This window comes from Apteryx mantelli, chromosome 3 (genome assembly GCF_036417845.1).
Source record: "Apteryx mantelli isolate bAptMan1 chromosome 3, bAptMan1.hap1, whole genome shotgun sequence".
NCBI classification, from domain to species: Eukaryota; Metazoa; Chordata; class Aves; order Apterygiformes; family Apterygidae; genus Apteryx; species Apteryx mantelli.
This window is the reverse complement of record NC_089980.1, coordinates 8,888,465-8,902,237: the sequence shown is the minus strand read 5'-3', so window position 1 is coordinate 8,902,237 and position 13,773 is coordinate 8,888,465. Positions and strand designations below refer to the sequence as shown.

The window sequence follows — 13,773 nt, the reverse complement described above, 5'->3', positions numbered from 1 at the left end:
TAAGGATGAAAATCAGTACAGGGGAAAGACACTCTATATCTACCTCCTACCAGGTTGCAGTCTCTCTGCTGTGGCAGCTCTTACTGGCTACTGCCAGAGACTGGGCTGTATGAACCTTGGCACTGGGCACGTCTGGCCACCTCTCTAAGTTATTGTGCGTCAAGAATGATCTATTTAGTTAATGCTACAGAAGTACTCTTAAAATAGGTAACACAAAGTGCTGTGGCTGGGATTTGAGGCTGATTTTCCTTATCTTCAAAAAATGGTAGGGAGATAGTATCCCTCCAGTCATCACTGTATCTTTCTTTATGTCTGTGTTGCTTCCTTGCCCTGACAGTGCAGATAGGATTTTATCCTAAACCAGCTAGATGCCAAGTTACTCTCAGCCCATGGTTTTGTTGTGATATTTCCAAAGTGGATCACTTGGGCTTTGCCTTTTTCCTGTGTGCATCTGTTTAGAAAAAGAAACAAAACAATTTTTGGCTGATCAGAAACATTTTATTTTATTTTTGGCGTAGCCACTAATTGAAAAGTTGCTTGTTCTTTTTTGTTTTTCACAGCTGTGCCCAGTCCCTGGATATAAGGATACACTGGTAGATTCATGCTTTACAGCTTATTTTGAAATGCAGACTCCCAAAATGCATTTGTTTTTCTTAGTTTTTGCACTGGAGTAGCTTGCAGACCCCCAAGCACAGATTGAAGATGACTGTGCTAGGGAATAGAAGATATTTCTCTCCTCTAGGCCCCGATATTCAGTGAGCTCCTGAACCCAGATGACAATTTTTGTTCCTAGAGGACTCTGAGACTGTTCTTGGCATCAGTAAGTGGAAGGCTCTGCTGCATTCTGTGAGGGTCAGCTCTTTCCTTGGTATGAGATCACTCCTTGCCTGACACTGCATCCTGAACTTATCTATCTTCTTCTTGGAGTCCTTCTACTGTGAACACAGAGTTGTTCAGTCCATGAGATATGACAGCATCTTCATCTCAGGCATGGCTGCAATCGCATTATCCTTGGCACAGGCATCAGAAAACATACATGTACAAGTCCTTGTCCACAAAGTGTGTTTTTGTTCCTTAGAGGAATGTTTCTGCCGTTAAGTCAGCACGTCACAGTGGTAAACACTGTGAACTGAGCCTTTGTTCCTGTTCTCAGTGTTCTCAGATTTCTTTTTGTGAGGAAGTAGTTGTGGTTTTACTCTTGTGGCAGCAATATCTTAAGTTCTGCTGGACTGTACTACTTTGTTACATGATGGGGGAAAAGACAAACTGACGAATTCAAACTGTGCGTGATCCAGTTGTTGATGAGAATCTTGTAAAATATGATTCACGCAAGTGTCTCAGGGCTTAATTTCACTTTTTTCTTCCCTATGTATGCAAATACTTTGCTTACCCTTGTAATTTAGAAACTACTAGCTGTAAAGTGCTTCCAGCAGTTCCCTGACATTAAGGAAACAGCACTGGACATCTTCTGATGACGGCTTCCGTTTATGTTTATCTCGCAAGTGTTTCAGTAACTTCTGACTGAGCCTCATAAGCTTGTAGGTCAAACGAGTGGACACCAACTTCTGGAGGCAGAAGGACAGCCACGAGCTCGCTGGCTGCTCTACCCATGCCAGAGCCCATCAGTGAGGGAAAGGGAGGTTCCTCCCCTGGGCAGTGGCTGCTCCTCTCACCTGTTCATCCTTCTGTAGCTAGTGTGGCTCCCTGTCCCCCTCTCCTTCCTTCCCCAATGGCAGGAGCCTTCTGGCTCTGAATAGGCCCACTCTCCTTTAAGATGCAAGAGTCAGTGTGCCTTATACTCCTGAGGTGACAACATCCAGAGGCGGTCACAATGCCTCGGTTGGTCCAAGTTCATCCTTTTTTGCTCCCCCACGTAAAACAGGTGGTGCAATTGCATGACAACATTGCTTCTGTGCTGCAGGGAACTTCTGGACATGACTTGCCGTCTCGCCAACACCCTGAAGAAATACGGGATACAGAAGGGGGACAAGGTTGCAATCTATATGTCTGTGTCTCCCTTGTCTGTGGCAGCCATGCTGGCTTGTGCCAGGATTGGTGCCATTCACACTGTGGTCTTCGCTGGATTCAGCGCAGAGTCCTTAGCCGGGAGAATCATGGACTGTAAGTAGATGCAACTGCAGAACAAACCCTTCAGACAGTGCTCAGCACCCTCTAAGATGTGCCATTATCCACATTCCACGTTTTCTTGATGTAAAAGGTATATTCTCAGCTGGCTGGATAGTTCAGCAGTCTGCAAAAAGTACTATGAAGAGCCTTTTCCTTAGTTGCAGACTAACTCACAGTATCCTCTGGCCTTAAAGTACTTTATAAATTGCTTAACATTCAGTCTGCTCTGGGTTCCTGCCGGACAACAGTAAAGCTAGAGGGAAAACAGGAGATTAGGAATGGGGCCTGATTTATTCTTTTACAGTATAATTGCAGTGTTTCTCTGATATTCATGCACAATGCTAGTTCTGCAGCCTATAGTGTGATTCTATATGTGCAGCAATGAAGTGTTGGCAGCCTGGCCCCACTCTGCTAGTCAATGTGCCAACATACAGAACTGTTTTTTAACCCAAAGTACTTGTAATGTGATTAAATAAAAAGTAATGCTAAAAATACAGCAGAGGAACAAAATAGCAAGTGGCCTGCATCTTACCGGTTACATCTGTTTTTGTATGGCTACTGCAAGGGAATAAATCTTACAGCTGTTTTTATCCTTTTTTTTAGCAGAGTTAATCTACAGAGAGCAAGTGCATGTTTTGGTTTATCTCTCACTTCTGGCCGCTGGTGTGGAAGTGATGTGCTAAAGAGTTACTTTTCTGCAGCTGTAGCTCAAGTGCTATTATGTGCTGTGGCTTCCAGGAAGTTTCCCCACAAGGTCCTTGGGAGTTTAGAAGGCTGCAGGCATCTCAAAACATGAAACAGCCATGCGCCTCTAAGAGGGTGCTGGGTTTGGCGCTGTTCAGTTTGGAAGTTTGGAAAGGACAGTTCTATGCACTCACAAAGAGAGGATGAGAAGGGGGTGAAGAAGACGCTTATTCAACAAGGCCTGCTGAAGTTGTAGGAAGACTTTAACTGATTTCAGTGAATGAGCTGTTAGCCTAGAGAAGCAGTATACACAATTACATTCATAACTAGGAGTAAACTGTTCTGCATGTCGACTTTGACAGGGCAGAAATTGAATTAAACTGCAGTAAGGAGTACTGAAATTAGACATTGTGAAAGACTTTCTGATATTCATAGTAGTCCGACATTGGAACAGACTGGTGGGGAAGTGGTGGAATAGCTAACACTGGAGCGTTTTAGGAAGATTAGACTGACAGCTGTCAGTAATGGTTTAGCTGGACCTGACCCTGCCTTGGGGTGTAGGCAATGGACTAGACAACCTCTGGAGGTCCCTGCTACCTCTAATCTCTGTAATTCTTAGGATTTTAAATGGTTTTGCCAGTGGTACTGACTGCTTTTGATTGATGCAAGTTCTGAGTATTTATCACACATGATATGCTATACATCATTCCCTGGTGTAATGAAAGCAAGGTGCATGTATCAGAAAACAGGCTGGTATGTCCACTAATTCCCTCTTTTTTTAGCTGGATGCAAAGCAGTCATCACCTACAACCAGGGAGTCAGGGGCGGCCGAATCATAGAGCTGAAGACAACTGTGGATAAAGCTGTAAAGAACTGTCCGAGCATCAAACATGTCTTTGTGGCTCAGAGGACAGAGAACAAAGTCCAGATGGGTGACTGCGATGTTCCCCTTGAAGAAGTATGTTGATGTTGGTAAACCTCGCCCATTTCCCCTCATATTTCTCAAAATATGTGGTGTTTACAGTGTTTGGGGAGAGAACCATGGTACTGTAATAAATGTAGGGATCAGCTAACACAGCTTCAGAAGAACTGAGGCAGGACTGTTTAGAACAAGCGCGTGAGAGACTAGCCAAATGTGTACATTTGCATGCACACTTTTGACATTGGGCACTGGTCTTTGGTCTGCTGTGGGCTACACTGAGAATCTGCAGCCAAGGAAGATTAGGTGGTCTCTGTACTTTCCTTTTACACATGTGCTGGGTTAAAAGCCTATGAAGCAGTTACTGCACTGCAAACTTGGCTTGCTAGTGCAGCTATTCAAGACTTGCAGGCTTTGCTTCTGACAGTGACTGGTCTTTGCCCTGCTTCTGGAGCAGTTTTTCAGTGTGTGCTGAGTACCAGGCTGCTCTTCCTGTGCTGCCACAGCACCCCAGTGGGCTGTTGGGTATGGCTGTGTTACAGTGACAGCATGTGTACATCTCTGCAGTCACCTAGCTCTGCAGACTCCCACTGGCACTCTGGTTAGCTCCCTCCTGTAGGTCCAAGTGTTGGCTAGGTCATCTTTCCCTCCATCTGTGGCTTTTGGACTCGAGTTCTGCAGATGAAGAGGAGATGCTTTACAGTATCTGGCTTTTCCTCCTCAGATGGATTGCCTTTATTTACAGTCTGCAGGGCAGTGAGTTGAAGCAGCTCGGTCTGCAACTGATTAATTCCAGTATGGACAGGGGCTATGTTGCTCCATTTTAGTAGTCTTGCAAGCAGAGCTCAGATTTAAGGAATAAGTGCTTCCTGAGACCACCGATATCATTGCTGTTACTGTTATACTGTGTTCAGACATGCTGTTAGAGCTTGTGAGCTGCCATACATGCTGTCACTGCCAAATAGTCAAGTTTCAGGAGAAACTTAATATGGTCAGAGGACAGTATAATGGTTCCCCCATGATGCAGGGGGACAGTGATGGCTTGGGAATATTTGCAGCCTATGCTGCCTGGAGAAGAAAACTGGTCATTTTAATGTGTTTAGCTGTCACTTCTGGGATTCTGCAGCCTAATGCAAAAGTAGTTTTATCAGTTTGCCAGCAGCAATAAGCAGAAAGTACTCATCACAGTAAGGCCTGGAAGTCACCCCTCTGCAGACAAGATAATTACTCAGGAGTCCCTGTGCTGGTCACATGAGATAGGAGAAAGGGTAGGCAACTAGTAGGTAAGTTAAACAGGACAAGGTAGGTTTTAGTCAGCAATCGTCTTAGTCCTTCTTACTCCACCAAGCACATATTAAGTTTTTTTCCCCTGAGTCTGCAGACAGCCTGAGGCTGTTTATTGTTCTGACAGAACTGAACTCACACCATTGTCAATTGTAGGGTTAACTCTGAAATGTAACAAGAATTCAACTGTTAGTGCTGTTAACTCTGTCATCACTGATCTTTACAGCAGAAACATCCAGCTGTTGTGCATGTCTCCCAGTTCGTAGGTCCTTTCTGTCCTGTCCTACCTGTCCCATCTCTTCCCTACTCATCAATGGCTTCCAGTTTGTCCCTCTGTATGCAATTTTGTGTCCTTCATACAAATTTCTGAGAAGCAATGAGAATGTGGGGCAGCATGGAAAACAACAGTGATGCCGTACTGACTAGCTGACTCTTTTTCTAATTCACTCTCACATCCCCTATCTTAATTGAACTGCAGCTACTGTGCAAAAGCTTACACTAAAATTTAAGCTCATGTTTTGCTGGAGCATGTGAGAACTTGATCTTAGTATCAAAAATTGGCAAGTCAGCCTGAACTGGCAGCATTAAAGGGTCACGGTACATACCTGAGATGAGCAGGAGTGTTATAACACAGAGGACAAAAATTAGGTGTGACCCTGCTAGCAGTTCTTACTCTGTTCAGCTTCATTTATCGGACACTTTTGAACAATTGAACCTGTTGTTAGTAGTGTTCAGTTGTAAATACAGTGTGTTTACAGTGTATAATTTTTAAAAAGGCAGTATCTAGAAATGTCTTCAAAGAGCCACCTAGTAATCCTTGCAGGATTCATTTTTCATCTAGGACAGTATGGGGTTTGAGAGAAGCAAGCCAGCTGTGCCTTTTTGCAGCCAGATGTTGAGCATCTGGAACACACAGTGATTACTGCAAGTTTGTATACAGCTAAGAGAAACGTGCAACATCTTCCTGAAAAATTTACGATCTCGGCAGACAAGCTATAGAAAGGGTGCTCTTCCACTGGAAGCAGAGTGCCTTTGTGCTGTTCATCTTGCCCTGGAAGAAAGGCTTTCTCCTGCTCTAAGTGTCATACAGGAAAACTTTTCAGTGATGGAGTTATACTTCCAATTCAGAGCCTATCTTAATTCTAGCACTTTGCATCATTGATGGAAAGTGGAAGTGCCATTATCAGTTTGCCACCTCCAGGTTCTTCAGATGTAGAGGATAAGTAGAAGGCTCAGAAGCAGCAGTGAGCAAGCACATGGTAGGCATTCTGGTATTGATGTCCAAAGTTTCACTGTCTTTTTTGGTCTGAAGATTGTCCTTGGAATTGCTAGGTCTCTTGTTTTTCACAGTGCAGCTCTGTGCCACATCTTAGCTCCGGCTTCTGTTCTGTCTGGATCAAGCATATGAGGCAGGACTGGGAGCTGGTTCTCATGCACTTTCATGCAGGGTCTAAGTGCTGATGAGAGGCAACATCCTTTCTCAGTTCTTTGGGGCTGTGACACTTACTGCTGAGTGTTTTTTTGGATGTTGGCCCTCTGCAAGCACCACTGCTGCAAGGTGCTGTGACCCCAGGCATCTTTTTTAAAGCACGTTCTTTCCCCTTCCGCTGCTGGACTGAGCAAAAGCTGGGCCAAAAATTTGCTCTGAATTAGCAGGAAATTACCTCCGTTCCTCCAGTGGCTCAGACCCAAGGGGTGAGGAGAGGAATTCAAGTTTGGATCTCAGCCAAAAGATGGTCAAAAGATGGAGTATAAGGAGAAAAACAAAGGCAGGAGAGTAAAGCACAGAGGATAATAGGACACTCCTCATGGGAAGAAGCAGTTAGAATTGCAGGATCAGATGGACAGGACAGTCAGCTGCTGCTGGGGCCAGGCAAGGGAGGTGGCCACACAATTTAACTGTAGCAGTGCAGTTTTAAAAGAAAGATCCACAACAGGATCCAGTCAGCCTTGCTGCTGCTGTCAAGTGTGGCTCATGTTTGCAGCTACACTTTGGTTTTCTAACAGCAGCTTGCAAGGGCTTGAAATGTAAGCTAGTGCCTACCCTTTTCTTCCTAAAGTGTTATTTTATCTGGCTCCTTCCCCTTGACTTCTGAGCGTGGCAGAGGTATTGGTGGAGGGACTAGATGTTATGTGTCTGCAGGAACTTCTCCACAAGGTATGTAACCTATATGAAACCTATGATGCGTCCATGCACATTTGTGAGAGGGGAGCAGCAGTGGTAGTTCTTCTCCCTGGACACTGCTGAAATGCTTACGGATGGAGTATTGATTGGCTCCATGCAGCCCAAGTTTTCCTCTCATTACCACTTTTTTTTTCCTTAGGAGATGGCCAAGGCAGCTTCTGTGTGCACTCCAGAGAGCATGGACAGCGAAGACATGCTCTTCATGCTGTATACTTCAGGCAGCACTGGGAAACCCAAAGGAATCGTTCACACCCAGGCTGGATACCTGCTGTATGCTGCTCTCACACACAAGGTAATTGAGATATAGCCTCTGGAAAAGGTTCACTTGCCTTCTGGCAGTATTAATGGTAGAGACTCTGACTGGTGGGGACTGCTGTATTCTGTGTTCACTCCCTAATTGGCTTATTGGGTGTAATCAGACAGAAAAATGCCTGAGAACATATAATTAATCTTCAGGATTTGTTGCTGGAGAATATAATACTATGAAAACAGAGCCTAGGGGTATGAACAGAAACTGTGCTGTGCTGCTACTTTTGCATTTAAAGTGTGTTAGTCTTGTAGGCCAAAATTTGCAAAGGCATTGAAGTGATGCAGCTGAGGAGATCCAGGTAGGTACCTCACTGGCATTGGTAATGTGGATATTAATGTATTAGTTTTGCAGTGGGGTGCTGGCCTTTTTACTTTTATTGCAGAGAGGGTCTGGACTCTTAAAAACAACCACGTTGCATAACACTTGTTTTCTGAAGATCAAAAATTTTGTACTGATTTTCTATGTGATCTTGGCTAAATGCTTTATCCCCCTTTCTCTTGAAAAAAATGATCACAGCTCTGCTTCCTGAGACTTCTGATCTGTGCTTTGCATGTTAAAAGCTAGCGCTGAAATGCAGACAGGATTGCTCTGAAAGATCTCCATCTGACTGTGTTGGTATTGCCCTCTTTGTAATCACACACAATTCCTTCAGACATTTTATTTCTTTAGGCTGGCACAATTGAATTTTTAGAAGATTTGAATGCGATCCCTGCAAGTTTCAAACTTCTCTGCATTAAGAGTATTGTTACATGTCAGCTTTTCCAAATGGCAGTGTAATTGCCAAGGCATCTATTTGTTTCTCAGTCCAGAAGGAATATCTTGCATGCTGGTGCAGACATTGAGGGAGGCACTGTATGCAGCTGCATTCCCTTTAGAGGTACTCTTGCCTGGCAGGGAAAGATACTTGCAAAGGTAAGCTGAGAATTACCTCTTTTAGGTAGAGGAATCAGCTGACCTGTGTGGCCTTCCTGCCTCTGTAGTCTTTGATATTCTAACTTTGATTTTAGGGGAGAGGGTATGTCACACACTCATGGGTTTTTTTTGAGTTCTGATCTGCTTTCTGCTCTGGAAAGGAGTATGGAGAAGAAGTGATGGAGAAGCTGAGCAGCAGCTGAGAACGTTTCTCAGAAAATGTCTCAGGAACGTACCAGTTTCTCCAGCTTTCTGATGGAAACCTGCTTGGATTCATGATGGGTCTGAGCCTCCAAGGCCTGCAGCTCCTCTACAGTTTAGGGTCAGCTCACCCATGTGGCCTGCTCTGTGTGGGCGACCTCAGGTGTCCAGGGCTTTGGGCTCTGGTTGTAGGCTCCAGTCTTGGCAGTTCCTGGTAGAACCAGCTTCCCTGCTGCCAGAATGTTTGCAAAAGCAGTCAGGAGACTGGAAGCCCTGGTCCCTCTGACTTGCTTCCTCACCTTGGGCTGGCCTTTGCCTGTGCTGCTGTGTCCTGTGTGCCTGGCTCCACTCACCTCGCAAGCTCTCTTGCTTCCAAATGGACATATCCAAACCAGCACCTCACCTTTGAGCTCTTTGCACCTGCCGATAGGAAGTCAGCTGGCCTTACATTTATCTTTGCAGTATGTGTTTGACTACCAGCAAGGTGATGTTTTCGGCTGTGTGGCTGACATTGGCTGGATCACGGGACACAGCTATGTTGTATACGGACCACTCTGCAACGGAGCCACCTCTGTCCTGTTTGAAAGCACTCCAGTGTACCCTGACCCAGGTGAGGGAGTGGTGAGCAAAGGTTTTGCTAGACATGGCAGTATAACATGGGAAAAGGAGATTTAGAAACCTGTCCGGTCTCACCTGCCTACTCAGGGGATGTAAGCTCTGTTTCTTTGGAGCACGTGACTGTAACATTCAGGAACATCTGTGCATCCAGGGTGGAAAAAAAAGGTGCCGTTGGTTTTGCTCTGTACTCACAGTAGTTGCAGCTTTAGCTTTAGCTGTTAACCTTTGCATTGAGCATTTGTGGCAGTATGTGTTCCACTGCTAGACAAATAAATGGGCTGTTTGGGATCTTGCAGGTCGTTACTGGGAAATGGTACAAAGGTTGAAAATTAATCAATTTTACGGAGCACCTACGGCTATACGCTTGCTGCTGAAGTATGGAGATGAGTGGGTGAAGAAATATGACAGATCTTCCCTAAAGACCCTGGGATCAGGTGAGAGGCATGAAATCTTCCTCTGAAAAAGACAGAGGGTTCTAGCAGATAAGAATAAAGATACCAGAGGAGCTCAGCTGACCAGATGGGATATGGTTGAAAATAGATGATAAAGCAGGTTCCCCATCTGGCTTTTCAGATATAGTCTAAGCAGAAAGAGAAACAAGCTGAAGTTGGTGCCATTGTCCATTTCCTAGCTTTTTTGTAGGATTGCGTTCTTGGCTAAAAAGATTTACCTACTGGTAAATGGCATCGTTTTGAACTTTACTGGTCTAAGTGGCACCAGCAGCATTTTCCTGTATTATTTTGGATTCTGGAGGTTCTCATACATGGCCTGCATTGATTAATTACTTTCAGTGGGATTTCTTGCTTGCCTTTTGACCTTTCTGGAAAAACCAAGTCCATGTATAGTGCATTGCAGTCTTCACACATCTCAGCAAAAATGCTGTAAGCATTTTGATTAGAGATCATGCAATCAGCATGTTGTGCACAGCAAGGGAGAATGAACTGCTTGCAACCCCTTGCGTCTCAGTCTCTTTTCTTTCTTCTTTTGAATCTAGTGGGAGAGCCCATCAACAACGAAGCTTGGCAGTGGTTCTACCACGTGGTGGGAAACGGGCGCTGCACTCTCGTCGACACGTGGTGGCAGACAGGTAAAAGGCATCCTTGGGGAGTGTGCAGGCCTGACCGTTGACAGGGAGGTCTTGTTGTTGGTGGGTAGAGAAGGATTAGTGCATTTCAACTAGACCTGAAGAACCTGCCAGAAAAAACCTCCTGGTATTTTGATCAAATTTTGAAAATCATTGGGAAGTTTCAGCACATAACAGCACTATAATAACATATAATAGCACTAGCAATATTTGTGTTTTTTTCCCCCTGGAAATCTTTGATATTTTGAATGATGGAAAATCTCAAGCAGTTCTAGAAACCGAAGGCAGAAAACGAATTCTTGGGCAGAGCTGGGAGAAGACAGCTTGAACTGGAAACCTCATGGAAATTATTTCTACAACTGGCCTGACCTTGATATGGTCTTATCATGAAAAGGCTTTTATAGTACCATATTGCCATAAACTGTACTTAGGCGTGCTTTGTTTGCTTTCCCTGAGAAACATCAGAGTAGCAGGGAAAACTGAGCTGTGTAGTCAAAGGTACTAGTTTAACTATGCTGGCTGATTGGAAAGGAATCAGTTAAAGCTTGTTGGCTGTTCATCAGGTGGACATGGGGCCAAGGGCTGTTATCCAGCAGGGATGATGAGGTGCACCCTCTCTCAGGAGGAAAGGGAATTAGCATGTTGTAGTTGCTTTGGCCCTGGGCCTTCGATGGCTCGGAAAGGAGGAATGCACCTCTGTTTTGGCAACATGCTTGGCCTGGTTCTGCACATTCAGTGAACTTGCTGTCGGTTAAGGCCTGGTTTCCATTTGCAGCCTGCTCAACAGAGTGACTGGGGTAACTGGCCATGGTCTCAGATCCCTGTCAAATTGCATCAGGAAAATCATTCACAGCTGGTTCCTGCCTCCTCATCTCCCAGCCAGCAACATATTGTTCACAGTGTTCACAATGCAGACCTCTGGCTCCTTGCTCTCTTGGGCATGAGACAAAGCTGCTCGCTCTCATCTGAGAGAGAGGGGCTGCTATGCTGCCTAGTGGGGCCCTACCCTTGGAGGAGCCCTGCAGCCCCTTCCCAGCCATGTCAGCAGCAAGTTATCTGTTCTGGGTGCTGATACTGAGAGTTGCTAAAGGCATCTTGAATGTTCTTTCCCAAAATCTTGATGGAAATATGTCTTTGTCAAGTGCTGAGCCACACAGTCTGCCACTGTTACCAGACTCTCTGTTCAGGATCCCTATGGCCAGTCCCAGCTCTCAATGTGATGAGCTAGTTTCTGGCACACAACCAAGTCCCATTTAATCCATATCAGATGTGCAGACTTTTTATTTTCAGATTTAAAATAAAACAGCCTCAGAATTCAGAGCAGCAGTTCTATGTACTACCTACTTCAATTAGTAATCTCTTAAACCATCTGGGTTCTCACATGCTGAGAAGAAGAAAACCTGTCTGGCTATGAGCTACATGCTTTCCTCCTCTCACTGATCTGATATAAAACGCACTGGAAAAACAGTTGATTACTGTACAGTGATGGAGATGAGACATAATCTTTTTTGCCTCCAACATTTTTGGCTTTAGCTTAAGTTACTGATGTGTGCAATGAGGTAGGTCTCCTAAACATTTTTTCCCTTTAAGATCTTAAGTTAAACTGTATTTCTCCTGTTTTTTTGGAGCAACAACTGTCAGGTGAGAGATTGAAGAACATTTTCTGGATGGCCTGTAAATGCAGAGTGCTTGATGCTTACCTTGAACTGCGCATAGATTTGCAGGCGAACAGTTACCAGCTCCTGGAAGCATAATATAATGATAAATGTTTATGAAATTGTTTTTTCTAGAAAGTAGAATCAATCTTCCTCCACAGTTGATGCTTCCAATAAAAAGGAAGCCAAATTAATCATGGAAAGATTATATATGCCATTTGGGCATAAAGAGATCGTGGAAAGAGATCATAGAAACAGTTTGATGGATGCTGCTTATGGTGCTGCAGTGTCACCTCTCTCAAACAATTTCAATACAGCTTGTTAATTGTACTGTTGGATGCAGTGTCCTCTACGGTATGTTGCTTTCCAAAGCAGCAACATGTTACCCAATAATAAAGCCCAGCAGGCATAAAGATCAGCAAATGATGATTTAAGAATCCATTTGAAAGTTTTTGGATGAGCAGATGAGTGAGATGGAGATTATGGAAAGCAATTTAAGTGGTGTGGAATGTGCCAATGAGAGAGACAGAAAATTTCTATGACTCTTAGTGCTAAAATATTAGATAGCAATATCTGTGCTATGATTGACAGTAATAGGATCAAAGCTGTGTTTGAGTTTCAAGTTTAGTTCAACACAATGCAGAAGAGACACTAGGATTTTTTACTTTTGTTGTTGGTTTTATAACAAAAATACAGCTCTTGTATGCAGAAGAGTGTGTATGTAGTATGTGTCAAGTAACAGTATGTATCAAGAACAAGAGCTGTTCTTGAGAGACATCTCTGAAAAGGCCCTGGAAGCTTTGTTGTTGTGTTCTCACATGGACGCTATCTTACAGTGTTTTAAACAGGGCCAATGTGGCTTTGCTGGTTTCTCTCCTGAAGTAGGCAAAGGCAGACAAGCCAATCTAGCTGTGGTGGTTTAAGAAAATGGTAGCGGAAGGCTCTTGCTCTACCCTGCTGCCAGAAGTGATTTACCTACAGAAGAAGGGAACCTGTTTCTATGCATCACCTGCCCTGCCTGGACTCTGCTGTCCTTGCTTAAACTTCAGGTGGATTTGCATCAAGGTGACAATGTGGGAGCAAATAAAGTGTAAGCACAACTTTCCTTCTTCCAGCTCTGCCTCTGAGGAGACAGTCTTTGCCAGAGCAGGACAGAGCCTACTACTGTAAGACTTGCTGTCTGTCATCTGTCAGTGGCTAAAATCGGTACATTTAAACCAGCGTAGGAACATCCACACACATTTGCATAGGTCTTAACTATTCAAATTATTTTAAAGCACCCCTGCCGCCATGCAGCTGCCTCTGGAATGTGACTGTGTGCTGATGTGCAGTCAGCTATGGATTGTGTAGGATGTGACAAAACCCATGTCGAAGCATAGCTTACAGTGCTGTGTTCAGAATGAGTACTTGCTTAGGAAGAGCAACCATCACTTTTAATCAGTTTCCCTGCTCTGACACACATTTTGTCTGTGCAAACAGAGAACGACAGGTATCTGGGTTTGAGTTATTTTTCTGAATTTGAAAAAATTCAAAATGACCCTTTCACAGTGAATAGAAAGAGGTAATATGGATGCTTGTCCATCAATGAAACGTGTATTTTACATGTGATCTGAAAGCCACCTCTGAAACTGTTTTCTGCAAGTCTGAAGCATAGTTTTTCTTAGAGAGACCCTTTCTCATAGCCACGTCAGGGCAGCTGAGAGGCAAATTCAGCCCTTCCAGCCCCTGGTTTCAGTTTCGACCACCTCAGCAAAGCCAGTGAAGCAATGCACTTTAACAGTGGCAGAACATTTC

General features: G+C 44.3%; 1 protein-coding gene across 1 annotated transcript in view; it reads left to right on the top strand.

The window, feature by feature from the left end:
- Positions 1 to 13,773, top strand: part of ACSS1 (acyl-CoA synthetase short chain family member 1) — a 46,997-nt gene that overhangs the window by 14,505 nt on the left and 18,719 nt on the right. The window contains exons 3-8 of the mRNA XM_067292651.1: positions 1,922 to 2,121; positions 3,594 to 3,769; positions 7,339 to 7,491; positions 9,085 to 9,232; positions 9,537 to 9,674; positions 10,235 to 10,327. Of these exons, the coding sequence (XP_067148752.1) occupies positions 1,922 to 2,121; positions 3,594 to 3,769; positions 7,339 to 7,491; positions 9,085 to 9,232; positions 9,537 to 9,674; positions 10,235 to 10,327 (908 nt within the window). The remainder of the gene's footprint in view (positions 1 to 1,921; positions 2,122 to 3,593; positions 3,770 to 7,338; positions 7,492 to 9,084; positions 9,233 to 9,536; positions 9,675 to 10,234; positions 10,328 to 13,773) is intronic.